A 24869-nucleotide genomic window follows, 5' to 3' on the forward strand; every position below is an offset into this window, starting at 1 on the left:
TCTCTTCTTAAGAGTGATAGTCTTAAATACATTAAAATAAATTAAAATTCCTTTACGACATTGATGCACTCCAGTGGTCATAGTACAGTCAGTCCCCGAGTTGCGAACGGTCGACTTACGACCCTTTGCAGTTAAGACCAAAAATGTCATAAATGGCGGACCCCGAGTTACAAACACGATCCACGCTTACAAACAGCGTGGTCATGTGTTACTCAATGGGTCTGACTTACGAACAAACCGAGTTACGACCAATTGCTTGGTTCGTAACTGGTTCATAAGTCGAAGACAGGCTGTAGTAGCTTTCATTGGGTAGTGATTTCCATTTGTACAATTGGTTTTATAAAGGAAACAACCAAACACTGCACAAGAAACCCACAGATGGGAACTCCTCCAAAATCAAATACACCCACATATTTTATATTTACCAGTTGTTTCAAGGATATTTTGGATATCAAGTGCTTTGATCCTATCTGTATTAGTAGAGACTGAAACTCTCTTAACCAGGATTCTCTGGCCTGGCAACATCCATGGTCTACCATGGATGTTGCCAGACTAGAGTCCTGGTTGGAAGGCCAGCAATAAGGATCCCTGTGGAGCTGGCAGGGCAGGGGGCTGCCCATAGAGAGCTGATGACGGAGCCACCCAGTGCGTGGCAGCAGGACTGCCTAGTGGGGTTGGAAGACCTGGCATGTAGGATTGCCAGGTGTCCGGTATTGACTCAGACAGTCCGGTATTTCCACTTCCTGTCCGGTAAAAAATACTGGAAAATACCGGACACCTAAAATGTCCGGTATTTTTTAATTTTTTCCCTTGCTTGGAGGTGAAAATACCAGACACCTGGCAACCCTACGACACACTCAGCAACTGGGCCCAGCCTCCAATTCCCATGCCTACCTGGTTCCACAGGGAAGCTGCCTTCTGGCTCAACCAAGAAAACAAGATGGCTGCTGGCAAAAAGCCTAAAGACCTGAAGCAGGGGGAAGCAATGCCTTCCCTGGGTCTTAGTGCTCAACTTTTCCTATCCTGCATGCACTTAAAAGGGGCCATGCTGTTTTATTTTATTTTTTTTGCTTAACTCTCAGGGTTTATTTATTTATTTATTTTGCTCAACAACTTTGGCCCCCCTCCCCCCAAAGAATTTTTTCCCTGGTGTTTTGTGTGTGTGTGTGTGTGTGTGTGGTGTATTTTTGGTTAAACTATATGGCAACCCTACTGGCATGTGGCTGCCTAGCAGGGCTGGGAGCTCTGGCGTGCAGAGGGCTACCCAGATAGCCCTCTTTACAGACCAAGTGATCATCAGTGCATGAAGGGGACAAATGAACAGTAGAGGCACCTTGCACAGGGAACCCAAAGACATTGGAATGAGGACCTTCTGTTAGGGGTAGTTAGTACCTCTTTCATTACACTGTCCCCACAGCGTTTTGCTTTGCTGTAGAAAGAATTTCTACAGCTCCACCATACATATTGTGACTGCAGTTCTGAATAAAGGATTCCATTTAGCTTGACAATTATAATACTTTGCATTTAACATGGAAAATTTCTGACAAATTTCCATTTTCAAAGATAACACTATTTCTAGTCATTGCTGTCTTCTGTATCCATGACAAAATGATAGATGTAAAATAAAAACAAAACCCCACATACTGGGAAAAACTTGGGGTAGGTATTTATTTGAGAGAGGAACATGAAATGCAGATGCAGTTTTGTGAACTTATGTTTAGGACTGCATCCGGAATCCACAATTTTATTCAACTTCAAAGCAGTAAGGAAGCCTGAAGACCCACCTGTCAATCTGAAGGCCTACCTGAGCTAAGAAAGCAAACTTATAGGTAAGAACAAAAATAGAAATTAAATAAAATATTTACATGTTTAAAAGTGTGTAAAATAGTCTACTTCAGTTCTACAAAACGAATAATTCATGAAAACATTCTGCTTTTCTAATAGTGACCTGGATCAGGCTCTTTATCACCTGAATTGTGACAAAATTCCCCTTTAAAAGGAGGATTGGCCTCCAATTTTGTTTCAGTATGCTTTGAAAAGAAGCCTTTAATTAAACCTCTCTTTCAGTGTCTTAGTACCATGCTTGACTAGATTATCACTTTTCAAATGCTACTACTGTGTTTCATGCAGTCTATAGATTAAGTAATTAATTCACATCTAACATCTTGGTTATTTCATCTTTCATATCCTTGATCTCAGTCTGAACTTTAGTTAAATTGGACAGTTTTTCATTCAAGAAAACAATTTCTTTCTCTCTTTGTAACAGATCATCAACCAACCTTCCTATTCTTAATGTTAGTTCATTTATCAATGGTTCCAAACGGGCAAAATCTTTCTTTAAGTTGTACACCTTGGGTTTTAAATCATTTGCAAATGTAACTGTCTTCAGAACTTTTGCTCTGTTGCTTTCCAGGTTTAAAAGTCTGTCTGAATGTTTGCTGAAATCATCTCTCAAGTCAGACAATATGATTTTAATTTGCTCAATTCTTTTTGAGTTATCAGAGGCAAAACTTCGTAGCTTTGTAGTACGGTCAATGCTACTTGTTAGCAGATCACCTATATTTTGTACAGTCTTCTTTTCAGCTTTATTGACTTTATCTTCTAGAGCTTGCAGGGAATCAGTCAGTAAGGTCATATCTGACACTAGACCTGAAATGCGTCTTATGTCAGTTTTTACTGTTGCAATCTTTAGAGATACATCTTTTGCTATCAAAGCTGTACTCTGCTCAACTTTTTCAACTGCATGAAAAACAGTTGTTAAATTCTTCTGCAATTCTTCTTTTTTTTGGATTGTACTCTTAGACCATGTTTTCATGCCAGAGAGATCCTCTTGCAGATGTTTAACATGAGAAATTTTCTGAAGAGCTTCCAGTTGTTCCATTAAGTCTTGAGTCTTTTCACACTAGAGGGAGATACAAAAAAAAGTATTTCACAAAATAAGCACAAGTTTTTAATGAATAAGTTCACAGCTAAACGGCAATTAAGTTTTCCTGAAATCTTTCTGTTCTGAGATCTTAAACATTAGTGATGGACCCAGGGATCTCGGTCTTTAAAGAACAGTATTTCTGCCACAATGCGTTTTTCCCAGACTTTCACCCATTAACTCAATTTTTCTACATAAGTATAGGCAACAGATTCACATGTAATTCTAGAATTCTCCTTTTACTGTTACAACATAGATTCATAATTTTTTTTAAGGCTGGAAGGGACCAGGATGAATTTCTGCTCTGACCTCCGGCATAGCATGGATCAGAGACCCATACCTAGTAATTTCTGCATTAAGCCCATAATTTCTATTTGAGTTATAGCGTATCTTTTAGAAGAGGTCGATTTAAAATAATTGTGATCCATGAATGTTCTGTAAAGGGACTCTGTCCTGTTCTTATTACAGCAAAGACTGCATAAACATTCTTTTGAACATTTATTTACATACACATCAAAAAGTACAAAAAAATAACATTTAATAACTTGAAAAGTTAAATGATTATTCATTTGGAGCAAATTTTTAAACTATATTCAGCAAAATCTTTCAGAGGGGAAAGAAAGCAGTTTCCTGCTCTCACACTATCTTAATGAGAGAAGATTCAATCCACTCTTGGGTTTTGTCTTAAGAGTTTTTTTTTTAAAACGTCTATTCCTACTCTTCAGACAAACATGCACTTGATCAGATAAGAAAGGAAAACATTCTGCTTGGTACTGCTTTATTTGTTGTGGGTGAGGCAGGACACAGTATGAAGACATGTTGATTACAAACAGATATACTTTAGTTTCTAGACTATAGTTCTCCAGTACAAGAGGAAATGCTCTGGTCTCCTACCACTAGTTTTTCTTCATGCTGAGAAACAGAGCTAGTTACTATCACAACATACCATAGAATCATAGAATAATAGGACTGGAAGGGACCTCGAGAGGTCATCGAGTCCAGCCCCCCGCCCTCAAGGCAGGACCAAGCTCCATCTACAATGTAGCTTAGGAAGGTGAAATCATAACGTTAAATTAATTCCAAAACCTGCAAAGTTTGGAAACAACAGATGGCAAAAGGAAGATGAGAAAGAACAGAACGGATATACTGGAACACACTAGGGAGTGTAGGAGCTGATATGAGATGCTGTCTATGGTTTTAGCATCTTGACTGGTCTGTTGGCAGCCTGAGTATGTCCTCCCACTGCCAAAGTCATAGACAAAGTTGATGTTCATTTGAAGACATCAATGACTGTGAAGATTTGAGGTTTTATTTTGCCAATTTATGATTTCACATGAGTACGTGAAGGTCATTTTGTCACCATCTGGTAGTCTAAACAAATAAATTTTAGACAAAACCTTGCATTCAATTTTGTGCTTGTCCTTATCAACTTTTTTTAAAACAATATAATAGTTTATACGTTGAGACTTTCTTTGGTCACCTTTTCCTCCATCAAAATGGGATCTGTCTTTTAAAATGGTAACAAAATATAACTCCCCAACATTACAATGTAGCAGTAGAAAATGACTCCCTCTAACAAAAACAGTATGCACTTAGAGCAGTGGTCCCCAACCTTTTGGGGTTGCCGGGCGCCAGGGGGCGTGGCCGTTCGCCTGCCAGGCGCTGGGGGGGAGGCGGGGGCGGAGCCCCCCATAGCCGCATTCTGGGGGCCGGCGCTCTTCCATCAAGCGCCGCGCACCCGGCGCTGGCGCTCTCTCCCCACCTCCCCCAAGTGCCGCGCGCCCGGGGCCGGTGTAAAGTTAGTGTTTCGGTCGCTGCACCGGCGCTCTCTCCCCCCCATGCGCCGCAGGGGGTGAATCCGCAGCGCCCCCGGGGCCGGCGCTCACCGTGTGCCACGCGCCCAGGGCGGCTCCGGAACCGCACATGCGCCACGTGCCCGGGGCCAGGCCAGCCCTGAGCACTTGGCGGGCGCAGAGAAATGCCCCCGCGGGCGCCATGGCGCCCGCGGGCACCGTGTTGGGGACCACGGACTTAGAGTAAACAGACATTTTTATTTATAATGACTCTTTATCAAGGCAATTGACTATATATCATTTTCTATTAACCATCTCTTTCAAACATGTAAAAATGGACAAGATACCATATGTGCTAGATTCTTATTTATGGGCTCAATGGAGTATTGGTATTAAAAACAGCTGGGTCCCCCTTAATGCTGATAGTTGTACAAAAGGAAGTTTGGGGCCCAAGATATTTGTGTACATAAATTTTAAAGTACTTGTGCATTAGTATTTTGTAGCACAAGTTATGTAGCTTGTACAATATAAAGTTGTTGATGGCACAACACTGCATATAGCATATACAATTTATTAACTGTGACAAAGAATGAAGGTGTCTGTTCTGAAGAGTTTATAACCTAAAGGAATAACACAGATTGGAAGAGAACAGTAAACATCTCTAGAAGTTGACCTTAAGATTGTACTTTGGGAAGAGTCATGACATTCTGTTATAGCTCCAAATGAGTTTTGTTTTCAAACTTGTAACACCTGCTATTATACCCTTCTGGAACTTAGATGCACAGGAAAACATTCAAATGGTTTCTTTTGAATTAAAAATTACTGTTTCAAATTTATTTTATCTAATTCAATTATTGTTAATTTTAATTTAGGGATTTGGTCCCTGTGTATAATTCTCACTGCTGTCTGCCAACTACTTTTTGATCCAGATCACTTTTTTAGCACTGATGCTGACATTGTTTTTAACTTTATTTACATCACATTTAATATCTTGTTCAACAACTGCTTGTGTGATTAAACTCCAAGCTGAAATTTACAGCTAGTACTCCACTCTGTTGTTCCTTCTATTAAACTGATCACATTTATAGGACATGATTCATTCTTAGTGAACCCATGCCAGGATTACACCATTTCACCCCAATAAACTATTTCACATACTTTTCCCTGGGGGACAAAAGTCTAGTTTGGTTGTAATTACCATCTCATTTTCACAAATTCATACTTAGACTGAAAAGGCCTAATGTGAAATTCTAGCTACACTCAAGCCAATGGCAAAACTCCCATTGATTCAGTGCAGGCAAAATTTCACTTCTACTTAAGAGTCCTAGCTATCCCCGGTGAACATAGGATCATTTAATACAGCCTGTGGTTCCCAAATTTAAGATTTTCAGGCAACTTTATTGGTTTACTGGCTTAAGAACTTCGTAACACACAATGCTCACTACTATTTGTTCAACTGTATATTCTATCTAGCCTGCAATGGAATTTGGATTGATCCAGACCTACAGTCTAAAGATGGTAAAAGTGGGATCTCAGTCCTTACTGTTAACCAACACCTATTATATAAAAGTGAAAATTCTAAGTTAAAAAACCCCCAAACTTATGAAAAGTATTAAAACGTGTTACAAAAAATTATTATCCATAAAATGTTAATCAAGAGAAAAACAATCTAGATAGCCAAGCAGACTTTGTGCCACTTGAGGCAGAAAAATGAGAACACACCTTTGTTGAATAAAAAAGTAAATAGATATAGAAGTGTCACTGAGGTACATTTTGTCTATTAAGGGACAAATAGGATTAATATAGCTATAATTGTTTATTAGAGATTATTTTAATCTGCTAAGTAAAATAAATAAATACGTGAAAATTGAGACGAGAACAATTTTATGCAGAGTTAATCTGCTGAATTTAATGGGCATATGCAGCTCACAAAATCATTACTTTGGACCAGTCTTAAATCAGGAATAGCCAAAAATACAGTTTATACTGTAAGGTTTTTGCACAAGAAGCTTTTTGCAGAAGAGATCTTCCTCAAAAGCTTTTTGTGCAAAAGTGTGTCCACACCTCAAAAGCGCATCACAAAAGTGATGTGCTTTTTCACAAGAGAGCATCCACGCTGCATGGACGCTCTTGCGCAAGAAAGCTCTGATGGCCATCCACAGAGCACCTGTGCTTTTTCTGATAGGCTCTTTTTGCACAAGAAACCCCTGCGGAGCATCCACATATGCCTTTTTGCGCAAGAACTGTAGTGCAAAAAGGAGTTATTACTCATAGGGAGAGGAATAACTATCAGCAAAAGCCCTCTGTCCTGTTGATTTACTGTATTTTTTTTTGCGCAAAAACACTTTTGAGGTAGCGGAGGACACTCCTCTAGTTTTTGCGCAAAAATCTTGTAATGTAGACATAGCCATAGTGAAGGTGATTAACTGATAAGCAAAAACTTATTGGTTAATGTTTTAGACTACAAGCATTTCCTCCCCCTGCTTCCCAGCCCCCTGCCAATAAATTTTTAGCAGGCAGGTTAGCAGCCTAATCAGTTCTGGTTGTGCTGGATCTGGGACCTATCCCTGCTGTGGCTCTGAATGTAAAGTGCATTAGGAGCCAGGTGGGCAGGCAGTGCAGCTCAGTTCTAGCTTGAGCCTAGAGCTCAGAAACCCTCCCACACCTCCGACAGAGGCTGCTGCGCTACTGCCTCTGTATCAGAGGTAGCAGTGTAGGGCAACAGGCAGCTGGTCTGAGAGGAGAGCTGTTTTTTAAACTGGTTCCCCTCATGGACCAGCTCCCATTCGGCACACCACACTGCAGAACGGCAGGGGGCTCTTCGGGAGCCGGGCTGGAGCACACTGGCTGCCAGCCCCACCCACAGGGACTGTAGAATAATTGAGTAACCCTATGAATTCTTATCGATTAATCAATTATTCCTAGTTTGCAAACCAAGTATGTGACTTTAGGCATGCCTGTGCAGCAATTAAAAGTCTACAGTGGGCCTGTGCCAGCTGAAACAGGCTTGCAGGGTTCAGGCTAAGGCAGTGTTTAATAGCAATTTAGGCTAAGGCTTGCACTGGAGATGTAGGACCCTATCCTGGGCTCCAGCCCAAGCCCAAATGTCTACATTGCAATTAAACACCCCTTTAGCCAGAACCCTGCAAAACTGAGTCAGCTGCAGTATAGGACTGTTCAATTGCGAGTAACTGACTAATTGAATAGTTGATGCATTTTGCATCAAGTATTTCATTAGTCAATAGAGCGCCTTGTCTTCAAAGGCGAGAGCACTTTATGGAGCCCAGGTTCAGCTGGGGACTCCCCAGCTGATCCTGGGCTCCATGCGGTGCTGCCGCTTTGAAATGCTGTGTGCAGCCTGGAGATATCCCAGCTGGCCCCAGGCTGCATGCGGCATTGCCGCTTTGAAGTACTCTCTCTTCTCCTCACCCTCCCTTGCTGCCTCTTTCTGACAGAGGCAGCAAGGCGGGGGGAAGTGACTAGTCCTTTACATCCCTACTGCAGTAGAGACATACTTTTGAGGTTTAAAATTCAGACTACACCTGCCCTCATCTTCAATATAGAAGGCTTTTGCAGATTACAAGTCCTCATGTGTAGTGCACCAGTTTGATCTAAACAGATCTGTGAAGGTTACATTTCTACACTGAAAATAATGATGGTTACAATGCACTTCACATAAATCAGGCATAGCTCTCTGGTTCTAACAGGCTGCCAGTGCAGCTCTTGATTGAGCAAAGCTTGAATAGTCTTGTTTTACCCACCTGATAGCTGCTATATTAGTTGTGTTTTAACTTTGAAATACAAGAATTTATATTGGAAGTCACATTTCTTTAGGCCTACTAATGTGCCATTCAAAAGGATTTTTTTAGATGGATTGTAGTGTGATTAAGTGTGATTAGCACCAAGATTAATTGTCTTGTATAAGGACAAAAATCTGGTAATACTGACATGAAAAGGGATTAATAATTGGAGAAAACTAATGTCTTTTACATTTAGGAAATATAAATTGCCTTAGAATTAATAATTTTGAATTTTTGTTTTTAATGAAAAGTTGGATCCCTATCTAGCAACAAATGTAAGTAATAAAGGGCAGGGAAAAATCAGTAACAAAAGTAGTCTGTTTCTGAATGTTAGGCAGGTATAAGTGGGAAATGGAGATTTATGAGATGTTTGAGGGAAGATATGTTAACCCCGAAAAGGAAGTGATGCTAGCAAATTCACAAAAATTGAAATGATGGAAGGTTATTGACAATAATGTTATACTCAGGTTGGGAAACATCTTAACTCCACAACTAAACCCACAGACTTCAGTGAGACTTTCCTACAGAATGGAGCTATTCAGTGTGAACAGGGGTGGCACAATTTGTCACAATGATCTTGAGAATGTCAACTACAGTAAGTGAGGAGGCCAATTGCATGTGGCCAAGGAAATGAAGGAGAGAGAAATGTCAAGATTAACTGTTGTATAATCTATCAACAAACAATATCTTAATGGAGATCTTAGCAAAAGTTGTATATTTTGCATTGCAATCTGGCCTTTTCAAAGATTACCTGTCACCAGGAGAAGAGATCATGTTCTCCTCTCATTTATACTGTGTTTACGGGGCTTGTACTTATGTATTTCAGAGGGGAATTTAGACCAGCATAAGGAAATTGTTAAATGTACATAATTTATTACCAATAATCCAGAAAGTCCTCTTTTTGAGCTGTCAGTTTAAATTCAAAGTGCTGCAAAGGACCCTTGGATTTTGGGTCAGCATCACGGTTCCTTCTAATCTTTTCCACCTATGTGCTGAACACATTTTTATGTTCACTGAGGTATTGGAGAATGTGCACCACCCGTATAAACAAAAAATTATCTGTGGGGGCTGTGCTAATGAGTTAGGCAGCATTTGAATCGCTCGAGTGGCTGCACAAGCACAGAACACTGGAAAACAACTAACTGTATTGGGGTTTATATTACAAATAATTAGAATATATATGCTTCAATGGAAGTGAAGTGGGTATGTTTCTAATCTCTCACAACACTCTTCCACTGAGGCATAATTATTATAAATAATTAGCATTTTTTGAAAACTAGTTAGGTGCAGACTCAAAATCTAAGGCTATGTCCTCTCAAGTAATAGGTGTAACGGCATTGCGCAAGAGGGTTTTTCTTTCGCAAGAAGGGAGAATGTAGACGCTCCTTCTTGCACAAGAGCCTCTTCTGGAAAAAAATGGTGGCTCATTAGGTATGCAAATGAGGCTCAGCGATATTCTATGCTTAGCCTCATTTGCATATTACTCATGCAAGAAGCAGCGAGTGTAGACATAGCCTAAGAGTCCTTGTAAAGAAAGCACTTCCTGAATTTAAACTGACGACAGAAGAAAATCCCCCTCCGTCCCCTATTTATTTTGGAACGGGACCTTTATTAACTCCATTCATCTGAAGAAATTAGTTGTGCCCTGAAAGCTCATACCACCATCTACATGTTTTGTTAGTCTTTAAGGTGCTGCTAGATTATTCGCTATTTTTAAAGTTTTATCAGAAGAAAACTTTCGGATTATTCCAGTAAATACAATTAGATCACAATTACAGCTCATTTGGGGGCATATTTGTGTACACCACTATGGTCTCCAGTGTAGGAGAGTGGGGATGGACTAAAGATCAAATTCTTTGCTCTCAATAACACCCATGTAAATCTGGAATAATTCCATTACATTTACCAAGAACAAAATTTTGTCCCCACAAAAGAGATGCAATTATGATCTAATTTTACTGAATGAAACCAAATTTATGAAACTACTGACTTTTATAATCAATATGATACATTAGAATCAGACTACAATTCATATAACCTGTTCAGGAACAGGTATTTAATGTTTCGTATATTACAATACAACTAATACATGAGTATGAACTATAATTTTGCAAAAAGCTGTAATAAGAAAAAAATAATTTAAATACAGTGTTTCAAATTCTGAATTAAGATCCACGTTTTTTCATGGAAATATTTTAATAAAAAGAATATCATTATAAAACATGAAAAAATTGTCTGTCCGTCCCTCTTACCCCATTACATTTTATTTTTTTCCTCTGTGGTAAGTTTAGGAATATAAACTCTGATACAATGCTGATAAAAATCAATGACACAACTTCTGCAATTTTTCAAAGTTTTTTGGACTACTATTTTTGATTATCATTGTTTGTTTATAAACACATTAACATAACTGAGCTATAAATATTGTCCATATTGATAAAGTAACATACTTAAATTGAGTCTGAACTCATTTATCACCACCATCATTCTGTTCATTTTCTAGACTGTAGTCTAAAGGCACTTCTCTTGTGTTTGAAGATAATGTAATGTCATATACTTTTTCTTTTAAAACAATTATTTCATTTTGCAGTTTTAAAATGTTGTTGTCATACTGCATGCTTTCAAGAACCTTTTGCATTTCCATTATACTTGACACTGTTTTCAGCATTTCATCTTCCATGGTATAGATCTGTAACGTCAAGTCTTCCATCTTTTTCTCTATACCGGTCAGCTCACTTGATACTCTAAGAATGGACTGAATGGCATTTTCAACTATTGGCAAGTGGGACTTGCATTCCTCAATTTTCGGTTCATAGTCTGTAAGCTGCTGACTCAGATCTATGTCTTTGGCTAACAAAGCATTCTGCTCTTCTTCTAATTTTTCAACTGTCTTTGTATCCAACTCCAACTGCTGTTCAACTCTAGAAAGCTCATCATCTTCCTGTCTTTTTAATGTTTTAATATTTCTTAGTGTACTGTCTTCCAATTCTTTTAACCTTTCTGAAAGAGACTTTATATTTTGATCAGCAGTATTAATTTGGGCCATAACTTCAGTATGTATGAACTTTGCTTCAGATTTTAAACTACTAGTGTTTGCATTCATTTCATCCAGGCTTCTTTTCCAGGAGTCCATAACATTTTGGAATGTCTCATTAATGCTTTGCATCTTTTCAGAGAATGTCTGCTCACTGGTCTGAATGTCCTGCATGATGTTACGGAGAGTGGACACTTCCTGCTCAAACTGGGTCACCATAGAGATGGATGAGGTAGCTTCCTGCAGGACACTTTCGGAAGACTCAAGCTGCATTTGTAACACAAAAGAATGTCCATGTCTACTTAATATTAGATTGGAAGAGCACTTCTATTTTATACAAGTGGGAATATAATATATACATAAGGCTCAGTCAGTCTCTTGGAGAAATTCCCTCTGACTTGAGACACATTTCCAATCTTACTATTTAGTTTAATAATTTATATTAATTTATATTAAAAATCTTGTTGTTCCAGTTGCTTCAGGCATGCAAAAACTAGAGAATTTTTATGACTGTTTTCACATGTGTATTACTACTTAGGAATTAGTATATCCAGTTAATTTGTTACTTAGCATCAGAATTACTACATTCAAATCATCTTGACCTCAGTTTCTATTTATATAAAAACATAAACTGTCATAACATATATGTAAAGATATTGAGCAACAAACTTAGAACAAATACCTTCAAATTACAAATAAAATATTACTACAGGTACCTAGAATTAAATCATTCAATTAAGAGTATTACCAAAAGACCAAGTGGTACAGGGCAACCACAATGCACTACCATACAGAGAATCGAATGTGTCTCTTCCCTGTGAAATCTAGCAGGAGATAAGAGCACTATGAAAACAATACACTAAACTAAGGGAAGAAAACAGAGGGTGGAATCCTAAACCCAGCAAAGTCAATGGGAGTTCTGCCACTAACTACAGTGGGTTCCACGATTTCAGTCAGAGAGCATAGGAAAACTTTGTAATACTCTTTGACCAACTGAAGAGCACAAATGAAATTCCAGAAGGAACATAAAAATATTTCAGTTTAGAAACAACTGAAATAATCTTTACAACAGAGAAGGAGTAAGTTTGCATGTATTATACTGAAAATCATGAATAATTTTCCTTGGATAGACAACTCTTTGTTTTAATTTCTTCAATAGGATTTTCTTTTGTAAAGATATTATGCTGCCCAAATTTAAATCACCAAGTGAAAAGCCTTAATTTAAGTAACTGATTCTAATCAACTTTTCCATGTGTACTTCCTTTATTTTCTAAAGACAGGTGCATTACCATTGGTTGATATAACCATTAATACATTTATTTACAACTAAATTAAGTCTTTATACTAGACTTGGTATATTTTTTTCACTAACTAGGGGGTATGCGCTAAAAGCGTATATTTATTTATTTAAGGAATTATGTTTCTTGCTAACTGTCAATTTTAGACTTAGAAAATGGTGAATGAAATTGTTTATTTACCTAGTCTGTCATATTTTTACTCATGATTTATGTCCAGCTGCATTAGGATGGAAACTGGAATTTAACTGAATGCACAACAGCAAATACAAATATTTATCAACAAAACAAGCTCTTAACTATTGTGCCATATTTGTAAAACTCAAAAATTAAGTGTTGGGGGGGGGGGGGGGGGGGAGATCTCTCTTTATACAAAAAAGAAAGTCAACATTTTTGATAGAGACTGATGGATTTAGCATATCTATTTTATTTAAATATTGTAAGAGATTATAAGGTTAGATGTTAACATATTTCATATTAAATTCAGAATTGTAAACAGGTTTATTTTTTAAAGAAAATATATTATAATTTAAATATCAAAATAAAATAAAATAAAAACATTTAAAAATCATTGAATTTTATCCAATATATGCACAAAAAGGAATTCCAAGTTTGAGGTCAGCTGTCTAGATTGAAGTGGACAGAGTTTCAAATTAAATTATCTGCGTGACTTTATAAGATTAGGGCTAACATGGCAGTATAGGCACAAGCTGTATTATGCTTCTATCATCATCTGTACCATAGAATGATTTTAGAATAATATTAACTTTTCTAACACAACACAACACAACACAACACAACACAACACAACACAACAGTAGAATGGAAAAAGAACACAATGCTGAAAATCAGCTGTTTTAAGATTTTAAAATTGGTAACACAGAAGACAGTTTGAAGTGGGAGCAAGACCAATTTACCATACAAGAATTTCTGTCAATTTTCTTTAAAACAATATATAGCTAAACTACATGGAAAACTAAACTTCTAAATTAAGCCATATGAATTTCATGGAGGACTTTTAGTAAAGAAAGAATTAAAATACAGTTCTGTAACATGCATGATTAATGGATGGACAAATTTAGGTCCCGTATTTGACGTATTAATAGTCTTGTAAGCAGAGTCATACATATTCTAGAAATAAGAAAGTGAGCACTTTTTTATATGTAATTACAAATGAAAACAGTATTAGAGGTCCTGAAAAGATCAACAACAAACAAAAATATAAATAATGTGAAACATTTTCACTCAGCTATTTTCCACAGGGTGAAACACTGACCTTACTGAAGTTGATGAGAGCTGTGCAGTTAACTTCAATGAGGCCAGTATTTCCTTAGCAATGCTGGTATCTCAATATAAACATACATTTGTCTGTGTGCTATTACTTACATAATAAGTATTATATAGCAACATAGTCTTAGAAAGTTTTTTATTATTAGTGATTCTACCATAAATGTAATAATATGTAGCATTTCATAGCATTCATCCAGAAAAACAACTTTATAGAACTGTTTAAATATATTTATTTCCATTTTATAGCATTAGAAAACTAAGACAGAGAGGTTAAATTACTTGCCCAAGGTTATACAGCAAGTAAACAAAAGAGTTCAGAACAGAACCAAAAGCGGATCTGATGTCCAATAAAATGTCCCATTAACTGCCATTTAGATGACTGAATAAACATTTTACAATGGTCTAATTTAACTTTGACTAAATCATTATGAATTAATACATTTTAGCTAATATTCAATATGGGTTGTCCAATTAAATTCCAATTATTACCTTTTCAGAAATGAAATTAACTTTATCTTCCATATTCTGGCATTTTCCAGCTTCCAGCTGTAATAAATGATACTCTTTCTCCATGTGAGCAAGTTGGCCTGATTGCTGATATAGGAACCTACAATCATGAAAAAGTAGTATATATAATTTGCATGCTTTAAATGTTTTAGCTCTTGATTCTGGAAGAAGCAACATGAGTGTATCTACCTTCACACAGCTTGATGCATGATCAGACCCTTAGAAAAGAACAGGACTTATTAAGTTTGGTCTACTTTAGGACTGGAACGATAGACTACCAAAGGGAAAAAATAAGGAAATGGACAAAAATAGCATTTAAAATAAGAAAGTGTGTGAAAGACAGATTGTATGCGTGTTCTACTCAGTTAGCTATCACCAAGCTACATAACCACTTCATTGTGATTTAGTGTAAATATATTGAACAAAAAGTGCCTACACGGGAAAGGAAACCCTTAAATTTTTTTTTCACTAAGTGGTTAGCTGATTAGATAGAATCATAGAATAATAGGACTGGAAGGGACTTCAAGAGGTCATCGAGTCCAGCCCCCCGCCCTCAAGGCAGGATCAAGCTCCGTCTACACCATCCCTGACAGATGTCTATCTAACCTGTTCTTAAATATCTCCAGAGAGGGAGATTCCACCACCTCCCTTGGCAATTTATTCCAATATTTGACCACCCTGACAGTTAGGAATTTTTTCCTAATGTCCAATCTAAACCTCCCCTGCTGCACTTTAAGCCCATTACTCCTTGTCCTGTCCTCAGAAACCAAGAGGAACAAATTTTCGCCTTCCTCCTTGTGACACCCTTTTAGATATTTGAAAACCGCTATCATGTCCCCCCTTAATCTTCTTTTTTCCAAACTAAACAAGCCCAGTTCATGAAGCCTGGCTTCATAGGTCATGTTCTCTAAACCTTTAATCATTCTTGTCGCTCTTCTCTGTACCCTTTCCAATTTCTCCACATCTTTCTTGAAATGTGGCGCCCAGAACTGGACACAGTACTCCAGCTGAGGCCTAACTAGTGCAGAGTAGAGCGGCAGAATGACTTCACGAGTTTTGCTTACAACACACCTGTTGATACAACTTAGAATCATAGTCAAGTTAAATAAAACAAGATAATTTGCCTTCTCAAAACTATATTTAGCAGCTCTGACACAGGGAGGGCCAAGCTAGTTCTAATTTTGTGTTAATTTTAACCACTGCTGTTGTGTTGTGGGAATGCTTATATTTCTGCTGCCTGTGACGTACGAGTTCTGTGGATAAATAGATTTTATCCTACAGGCTCTTAGTTCAGGCTCTTTCAACTATTACTTATTTTAAACAAAAAGAAAAAAGTTAATTGAAATGTCCCTGTATAATTGGCACATGTTCCAAAACATAGCAAAAAGCTGGCTCAAACAAAAGAATGTGTGCTCAGTAAACAGTCATACAGCAGGAAGGAAAACAAAGGGAGTTCAAAGAGATGGGAAAACCAGCATGGACTATCCTTACATGTTAAGGTGACCATATTTCCCGAAGATCACCTTACACGCATGGGACTGTTCTACTGGTAACATGAATCTGCCAAACTCCCAATCACAGCTGTCGCTTATCACTTGAACCCTGCTGGCCCCCCTGCTTGAAGGCTGCTTCTCATTGCTAGAGCCCTGCCTGCCCCCATTCACTTGAGCACTTCCTCCCTTTCCCCTCCAGCTCAGCCTCCCCCCTGCAGAGTACTGGCATCTCTGCTCACTCTCTGCATATTCCTCCACATCACAAATGAGACAAATGCTCTCTTTTACAAAAAAAGTTAGGATGGCTGGGGCAGGGCTTCAGAAAGGGACTCTAATGGACACAATGGGACATGTCTCTACACTGGGAGTTAAGTTGATTTAAATGTGTTGCTCAGGAGTATGATTTTCCACCCCCTTAGTGATAGTTATATCAACATAAAAGACGGCAGTGTACTCCAAGTCCTGAATTTTAGCTGGAAATGTTTTCCAACATGGAGACTGACATTATATAAAGGAGAAGAAATGCCCCAAGAAATTCCCTACTCCCTTCCGCCCCCTCCCGCCCACAGCCATTCACAGCACAGGAACAGATATACAAAATAGCCATTAAACAGAAGAAACGGTCCTGGCCTGATAAGTTTGGCCAGTAAGGCTATTGAGGGCACGTGATGAGAAAAAACTATGGTTTGAATTTAACCTAGTTTGTAAAGTTGGACATTAGTTGCATTTTATCTTCATTTTTCTTGTAAACATTTCTGACTTTTATGCTTCATTACTTCGTTTCATTTAAAATTTATCTATTTGTAGTTAATAAACTTCTTCTGTTTTATTTAATCCAATGTGTACTAAGGATGTAAAGGAGTAATTGAGTATATGATTAACCAATAAACCTAGGCTTATTGGTTAATCTTCTTGACTACTTATTTCCTCCTCCCCTTGCTGCCTCTGATACAGAGGTAGCAAAGAGCGGGGAGAAGCAGGAGAAAGTCTGCCTCTACATCCCTGCTGCCTCTATCTGCTGCTGGGCTCTTACTACAGTAAAACTCCATTAGTCCGGCATCCAATGCTCCGGGACTCCTGATGGTCCGGCACCATCAGGAACCCGGAAGTGCTGGGGCAGCCGGACAGGCTTCCCCCATTCAGCTGCTGCTGGAACTGACCAGCAGCTGAATCGGGAAGCCGGGAGCAGAGCAGCTGGGGTGCTGCTGGGTTGGTCTGGTAGCACTGCCCCTCGGGGCTGCAGGGCCAACCCGGCAGCACCCCAGCTGCTCTTGGGGACTCCTGGGGCAGAGCAGCTGGAGTGCTGCCGGATTGGTCCCGCAGCCCCGAGGGGCAGCGCTACGGGACCAACTGGGCAGTACCCCAGCTGCTCTGTCCCAGGCGTCCCCAAGAGCAGCTGGAGTACTGCTGGGTTGGTGCCTTAGCGCTGCCCCTCGGTGCTGCGGGACCAACCCGGCAGCACCCCAGCTGCTCTATTGTAGGCATCCCCGATTCAGCTGCTGCTGAAACTGACCAGCAGCGGCTGAATCAGGGACTCCTGAGGCAGAGCCTGACTATCGTAAGGGGGGGCTATGAGGGGTCTGGGGTGGCATCCCCTCCCACCCCACTCCAGACCCCTCATAGCCCCCCCCCTTCTGATAGTCCGGCATATCTGATAATCCGGCACCCCCTGGGTCTAAAGGTGCCGGATTATCGGAAGTTTACTGTACATTTAAAATGCAGAGGCGCAATGTCCCAGACTGCTCTGTCCTGGCTTGCAGTGAGTTCAGTAGCTCTTGTTTGCAGCAGCTGCAGGCAGAGAGGTTGCATCCCCTCCTGGCTACCTCTTTTAAGCTGGCTCCCTCCAGCACTGGCTCCTGTTTCTCCCCCTTACCGTCTCTGAGAGGGAGCAAAGGGAGGGAGGAACGAGTAGTTGATTCTCCCATTGACTACCAGATAAGCTTATGCTTATCAGAGGCATCAGCACAGGTTGTGGCAAGCAACTGGTGTATGCACAGAGCTGGTTTTTTAACTGGCTCCCCTTGCTGACCGCCTCCTGTAATAGAGGCAGCAGCATGGGATAGATAGCAGGGGACTCCTTGGGAGTGGGGCCAGGAATGCACTGGCTGCCGTCCCCGGAGACAGTAGAAAGTTGAGTAACCAATAAAAATTCATGTGGTTACTCGACTATCCGAGCAGTTCCCAACCGTTGGTTCACGAACCACTGGCTGCAGTAGCAGCTGCTGGAGCTGAAGACAATTGTTCATGGTGGCTGATTTTGCTTGGTGGCGGTGCTGGGGCTGAGGGAGCAGCAGGCGGAGAAGGAAGCGCTTTCCTTCCACCTCCTACCCAGGTAAGATGGTGGCCCAGTCGGGGCTCCATACTCCCTCCACCTCTACTCATGGGGATGAGAAACATGCTTGGGAAGGGGGAGCAAAGGAGGAATAAGTGTGCATGCCACCAATGGCCGCTCCCTCTGCCTGCACGGCAGCAATGGCTATGCTCCCTAGAGGGGGAAGCCTTGCTCTCGGGAGTGTGGGGGTGGGGTAGGGTCATGGTGTGGGCATGGGCTATAGAGGTCAGAAGTTAAAGGGTTAAATGGCATAGGGATGGGGGTCAAAGGGTGTCAAGCACTGGGAAGTAAGAGGCTGGGTTGGGGCTAGGCGGATAGGTAACATTTTATTTGCATATTTACATATTCATTATTTGCATAATACACACACATACATACAAATAAAATGTTACCGGTCTGTTGAAAGTTTCTGAATGGGTTTGCTGGTCCATGATATAAAAAAAGGTTGGGAACCACTGGACTGTTCTATTACCTGCTATCTAACATCCCTGCTGTGTATAATATGAAGTGTCTGACAAATTATTTGAAATAATAAGATATCATATTTTTATCTTAAAGAAATAACAGACTTATGATACTTGTATTGTCCAGGAGAGGGCCAGATGATGCAGGAAATATATTTCTTGGTGGGGGGGATAAGATTAGGAATGAACGGGGGTGACCTTGTACTATAGCTTAGACCAGTGGTCTCCAACCTTTTTACACCCAAGATCACTTTTTAAATCTCAGAACAAGCGAAGATCTACTGCCCCACCCTTTCCCAAAGACCCCACCCCGTCCTTGAAGCCCTGGCCTCTCTGTTCTCCTCTCCATCACTTGCTATCCCCAGCTCTTATACACTCTACACTACCACTTTTTTCCCCAATTCTTATGTAGGAAGAGGTTTTTCCAACATTTGGCCTGTCTAGACTGGACCAAATGTTAGAAAAACCCTTTTTTTTTTTAATTCCCCTTATTCCTCGTGGAACGAGGAATATAGGGGTTACCGAAAGAGCATGTTTGCTCTTCCACTAAAAAAAAAGCAGAACAAATGCATCCTTGGATGCGGAAGAGTTTTTCCAGGATGTCTCCTGCAGTCTAGCCGTTCCCTCACTGGGTTGAGACAGGATGTGTGGGCTCTGGGGTGGAAATGAGGGATTTGGATGTGGGGTGAGAGGTGCAAGCTCTGGGAGGAAATCTGGATGCAGGAAGAGGTGGAGAAGGGGATGCTGGCTCGGGGAGGGAGCTCCAGGCTGGGGAGTATTGGGGTAAGATGGAGGGTTGAGGTACTAAGCAAGCCACAGGCTCATGGCTGTGAGGATGCAGGAATTTGAGTTGGGGTATGTGAGGGCTCAGGGCAGGGGGTTTCAGTGTATGATAGGCTCAGATCTAGGAGGTGCAGGAGTGTGGCCAGATGGGGGCGTGGCCCCAACTGGGTTTTTTTTTTTTGGCCAGGCTTCATTTTTAAATAAAATACTATGTTAAACACAAACAGTTTCTGCATTGTCTTTATTTATGCGAAGGGCAGGGAACCTATTTTGAGTCAGGGGGTCACTGACCTACAGAAAAGTCGGTTGGGGCCACACAAGGGAGATGCCAAAAAAAACCCAAACCCTCCTCCCAAAAAGACCCCAAGCCTCACTAATGTGGCCCCAACTATGCTGGTGGGAGCAGGGGACATGATACTGGGGAAGGGCGCTAGTGGGTGCTGGGGCAGGGGACAGTGTGCTGGGGTGGGAGCAGGGTTCTGCAGCAGGGGACAGGGTGCCAGTGGGGAACAGGAGAGAGGGACAGGGTGCTGGGGGGAGCGGATAGGGTTCAGCAGCGAGGGACAGGGAGTCCCCTTCCCCAGCCTCCTCCAAGGACTCCCCTCCATCCCGCCCCGCAGAAAAGGAAAGCCCCCATGCATGCCTACTCTGGGGCCGACACCCCCTCCTGCAGCGCAGGGAAGCCCCTGCGTGCCTCCTCTGGGGACTCCCCCCAGGCAAGTTCCCGGCACGCCAAAGAACTTAGGGAGGGGAGCAGCCAGTACTCTTCCGGAACACCCAGAAGTGGCGCGAAGCCATAGGACTTCCGTCCACCCTGTGGGAAGCCGGCACTACCTCCACTTTCACTGCAAGTAGGTAGTGGGGTGGAAGTGGGCGGGGCTCAAACACCACGCGATCGACTGGTCGAGGCCTCACGATCTATCAGTCGATTGTGATCAACCAGTTGGTGACCACGGGCGTAGACTGATAAAGAGTCAAGATGTGGTAGATTGGCTGCAGTTCACACACAGGTATAGCTGTTAGTAACTTACATGCTAGTGGCTGTTTGAGAGCAGTCCATAGTGGAGGCTACAGCAGCAAAGCAGTGTAAAATGCATCCCAGGTTAAAGGGCAAGGGTAAACACAGCTACACATTAATGTACCTTGAGTATGACACTGTGTAAATGTTATAGTCTTAATACAATGAAATTGCAGTTGATGGCATGTAGGCAACCACCACTACCACCATAGAATGAAATGGGAGACAACGGAGAGGGCACTGTCAGTGAAATAAATTTAATTTGCTATTAACATCTCAATCCCAAATCAAGATAGAAAAAGTACAGATAGTCCAGGGATCCTCTTTTTGGGATCAATTTAAGTAGAAGAATTTTTTTTTTTTTTTAACAGAGATCTATTAAAACAACATACAGCAATTAAAGAGAGAACCGAGTCCAAAGCATCTGTAATAAAGGACTGTTGAAACTGAGGTCTGGAGCAAAAACTAAGAAAATGTAATTTATACCTATCCCACATGTGCCAATTTAAGATGAACTAAAATTATACAGTTTTTATTCTTCTAATCCAGACAATCCTGTGACCTAGTCAATGATTATTTGAGTGAAATTCTATTCCTACTTAAGTAGAAATTTTGCCACTGACTTCACTGGGACCAGTCTTCCACCCATAGATTATACAGTTTGTAATTTCTAGCTAGAACATATCTGTTAGAAAAAATGTCCAGTTTTGATGTAAAGAATTCAAGTGGTGACGAATCCACCATGTCCCTAAGTAAGTTATTTTATTTTACCTACACTGTAAATAAAATAAACAATGCCTTATTTCTAGGTCCAATTTCCAGCTTTGCCTTCCTGCTGCCATTGGATCTCATTATAATACCTTTGCTTACTAGATTAAAAAACTCTCCACTACTGGAAATCTTATCCACATATAGTTACTTAGACATCATGATCAAGTCACCTTCTAACCTTTTTGTTAATCTAAATAAATTAAACTTCTGTAGTCTCCCACAGTAAGATAGGTTTTCCAGACCTCTAATCATTGTGATGACTTTTTGGAGCTCTTCCCGTTTGTCAACATCTTTTTAAAACTGCAAACACCAGAAATGGACACTAGTCTACTAATGCCATATACAATTCCATTGTATGTGACAAGGAAAAAAAATCAGAGAAAGTAAAATTTAAAAGTGTGAAACTGTCTATATTAGGGATGTGAAGGTTTAACCGGTTAACTGGGAAGCCTCATCCTTAATAGATGAAACAAAAAACAGGACTATGTAGCACTTTAAAGACTAACAAGATGGTTTATTAGGTGATGAGCTTTCATGGGTTCTACCCACTTCTTCAAATCAAATAGTGGAAGAAAATTGGCACAACCATATATACCAAAGGATACAATTAAAAAAATGAACACATATGAAAAGGACAAATCACATTTCAGAACAGAACAGGGATGGGGGAGGAAGAAGGTAAATGTCTGTGAGCTAATGACATTAGAGGTGATAATTGGGGAAGCTATCTTTGTAATGTGTAACATAATTAATGTCTTTGTTTAAACTTAGGTGTAAAGTGTAGAATTTAAGCATGAATGACACTTCAGAGGATTCTCTTTCAAGTGTGGTCTGAAAAGGTCTTTGAAGCAGGATGCAGGTAATCAAGTCATTGAGACAATGTCCTTTCTGGTTGAAATGGCAAGAAACTGTTTTTTCTTTGTGATCCTGTATAATTTCTGTTTTGTGAGCATTGATTCTTTGAACAAACGTCTCAGACACTTCGCCAACGTATATAGCAGACGGACACTTTCGGTACACGATACCATAAATTATATTTCTGGATGAGCAGGAATGTGTGTTCTTGATCTTATAACTCACTTGGTTAGGTCCAATAATGGTTTTAGCAGAGTGAATATGTGGACAAAGCTGGCAACGGGTTTGTTGCAAGAGAAGGTACCAGGGTTGGTATTAGTGTGGTATGTCCTGTATGACCATATAATTTATGCTATCATGTGCCGAAAGTGTCCGTAAGTGGTTAACCAATATGCTTAACTAGTTAGCAAGTTAAAGAGGAGCTTACACCCCTAGTCTATATCCTTTAAAGGTAATTCTGGATTACTTACCAGGTCAGCAGTAGACAAGCAAAAAGTGAAAGTAGGTTTAAGACTGTTCGCGAGTCTATCCAAAAGGAACTCGGGCTGTTTCTTCCACTTCTGGGATTAGAGAGCATTCCATAATTGCTCTGCTTCTGTGGTTCTTCGTTATGCTTTGATGAAGAAACAGGTTTCTTTCTTTGCTTCACATCAGACATTTTAAGAATATCTTTAGGAAACAGAAAGCAAGCAGAGAGCTAGCAAAAGAAAGCAAAATGAGTTTAGTCCCTTTGGGTATGCCTACACTTGCACCCTCTTTTGAGAGAGGGATGCAAATGAAGACGTTCGAAATTGCAAATGAAGCCGGGATTTAAATATCCCGCGCTTCATTTGCATATTCACATTATGGCAGTATTTCGAAATAGCACTATTTTGAAATAACAGACACTGTTAAGACGCGGTTATTTCGAGAGAAAACCCTTCTCTCGAAATAATTGGTAAACGTCATTGTATGAGGAATAAGGGTTATTTCGAAGAAGGGTTTTCTCTCGAAATAACCGCATCTTAACAGCATCTGTTGTTTCGAAATAGCGCTATTTCAAAATAGCACCATAACGCGAATATGCAAATGAAGCGTGGGATATTTAAATCCTGGCTTCATTTGCAATTTTGAATGTCTTCATTTGCATTCCTCTCTCAGAAGAGGTTGCAAGTGCAGACACACCCTTCCAAGTTAACAGAGAATTCCCAAAAATGCACTTAAGCGACTGCCCTCAAAATTAATTGCTTGATATTTATTCAGTTATATTAATCATTTTCAAGAATTTGTCATAACTATTCAGTTTTCCATTACATGACCATCATCTTCCAAACTTTCAAAGAAATGGTCCAATTCTTCATAGCACTAAGCCCATAGATTTAATTTAAAAAAAGAAAAAGAAAGCTGATTCTACATAAGCTGATGGCAATTGTCCAGGAAAACTTTCAACTACTCAGGATGCAGAAGCAATTGGAGTTTACAAGATGTTCTTAAGATTACTATGCCTAAAAGAGATATGAAAAATAAACAAAACATTTTTCCAAGACAACACTATCTTTCACGATTTCTCATGTTTGAGCAACTAATCTGTTGCTTTACAGTTGAGTCTTTCACAGCGGAAAAGGGGAAAAGAACCTGGGATAGTGAATCACCTTGGGAGGGGGAGTGAATGTTTGTATTATAACTTTTAAAATATGTCCGTTCATAAAGCCAGGTTCATTAGTTACTATATTTTTCAAGCTTCAAATGCAAATATATGTAAATGACTTAAAACAGCTATTTTTCCTGTTTTGTATTAAGCACTATTTAGGGAGTTTTAACAGCTTTAAGAATCCTTGCCCTGTAAATACAAGAGACAAAACAATAATAAATTATAAACAAAATCTCATTGTTCAACAGGCATTCTACCGTAATATAGTCCTCGCTCTATTTAGCGGCGCACAACGCTTTACCGTATGACCAAATGAACATCTATGAGATGAAGGTTGAGAAGATACGAGAGTTATTAACACGAACGCCAAGAAGTGCATCAGGCATGAACAAAAAAAGATAGAAGATCCCCACCGCTCCACACAAACATGTTCAGACCCGACTTTCTTTAAAGCCGTTAAAAGTTGCTTTGGGCGGAGCACTGGAAAACTCCAAGGAAAACGAATTTCGGAAGGAATGTTAAAGGCGACTTAAAACGTTTTAAGGCGGACGCAACCCGTCGGCCTGAGGGGCGCCCCCAGCCACACGCAGGGGGCTGAGCAGCGCCCCGCAAATAACGGCCACCCCGCCCGTCACCTCCTCAGGATCTCCCATCGGCAGCCCTGCCCCCCCGCTGGCCTCCTCGCCATCGCTCTCCCGATCGCCTCACCCCGTCGCGCGCCCGTTCCCGGTACCTGCAGCTGGAGCCAGGCGCGCCACCCTCCGCTTCAAACTCCTGCCCTGCTGCCGCTCCTCGCGGGCTCGCGCGCGCCACGTCTGGCGCCTGCCCCGCCGCTCGCGCCCCGGCACCCAGCGTGGGCGGCTGTGCGCCAGCGCAAGCCC

At 40.5% G+C, this 24869-nt stretch overlaps 1 protein-coding gene across 5 annotated transcripts; it reads right to left on the reverse strand.

Annotated features, from left to right (window-relative positions):
* Positions 1 to 1641: 1641 nt before the first annotated feature.
* Positions 1642 to 24856, reverse strand: IKBIP (IKBKB interacting protein). Of its 5 annotated transcripts, none has more exons than XM_006118277.5 (4): positions 22829 to 23027; positions 14625 to 14742; positions 10967 to 11817; positions 2765 to 2902 (listed from the first exon to the last, which is right to left on the reverse strand). In XM_006118277.5, exons 1-3 carry the CDS (start codon positions 23014 to 23016, stop codon positions 10984 to 10986), a joined length of 1140 nt encoding a protein of 379 aa, XP_006118339.3. In that variant the 5' UTR covers positions 23017 to 23027; the 3' UTR covers positions 2765 to 2902; positions 10967 to 10983. The 5 variants fall into 5 exon arrangements, with proteins under 5 accessions (XP_089636591.1, XP_006118339.3, XP_075790175.2 ...); XM_075934060.2 differs by lacking the exon at positions 2765 to 2902 and adding an exon at positions 24722 to 24856 and having other exon boundaries at positions 10545 to 11817; positions 22829 to 23055; XM_075934066.2 differs by lacking the exon at positions 2765 to 2902 and adding an exon at positions 24722 to 24850 and having other exon boundaries at positions 10545 to 11817.
* Between the last annotated feature and the right edge of the window lie 13 nt (positions 24857 to 24869).

Source organism: Pelodiscus sinensis, chromosome 1, assembly GCF_052426305.1.
Source record: "Pelodiscus sinensis isolate ZL-2025 chromosome 1, ASM5242630v1, whole genome shotgun sequence".
Classification (NCBI taxonomy): Eukaryota; Metazoa; Chordata; order Testudines; family Trionychidae; genus Pelodiscus; species Pelodiscus sinensis.

Excerpts from the sequence above, each read along its gene's own strand:
- IKBIP (XM_006118277.5), bottom strand. The coding sequence starts at position 23,016 with ATGTCTGATGTGAAGCAAAGAAAGAAACCTGTTTCTTCATCAAAGCAT. Across the intron at positions 14,743-22,828 it reads GCTTGTCTACTGCTGACCTG|GTTCCTATATCAGCAATCAG; the intron begins GTAAGTAATCCA and ends TCATGATTGTAG. Across the intron at positions 11,818-14,624 it reads TTAATTTCATTTCTGAAAAG|CTTGAGTCTTCCGAAAGTGT; the intron begins GTAATAATTGGA and ends TTACAAATGCAG.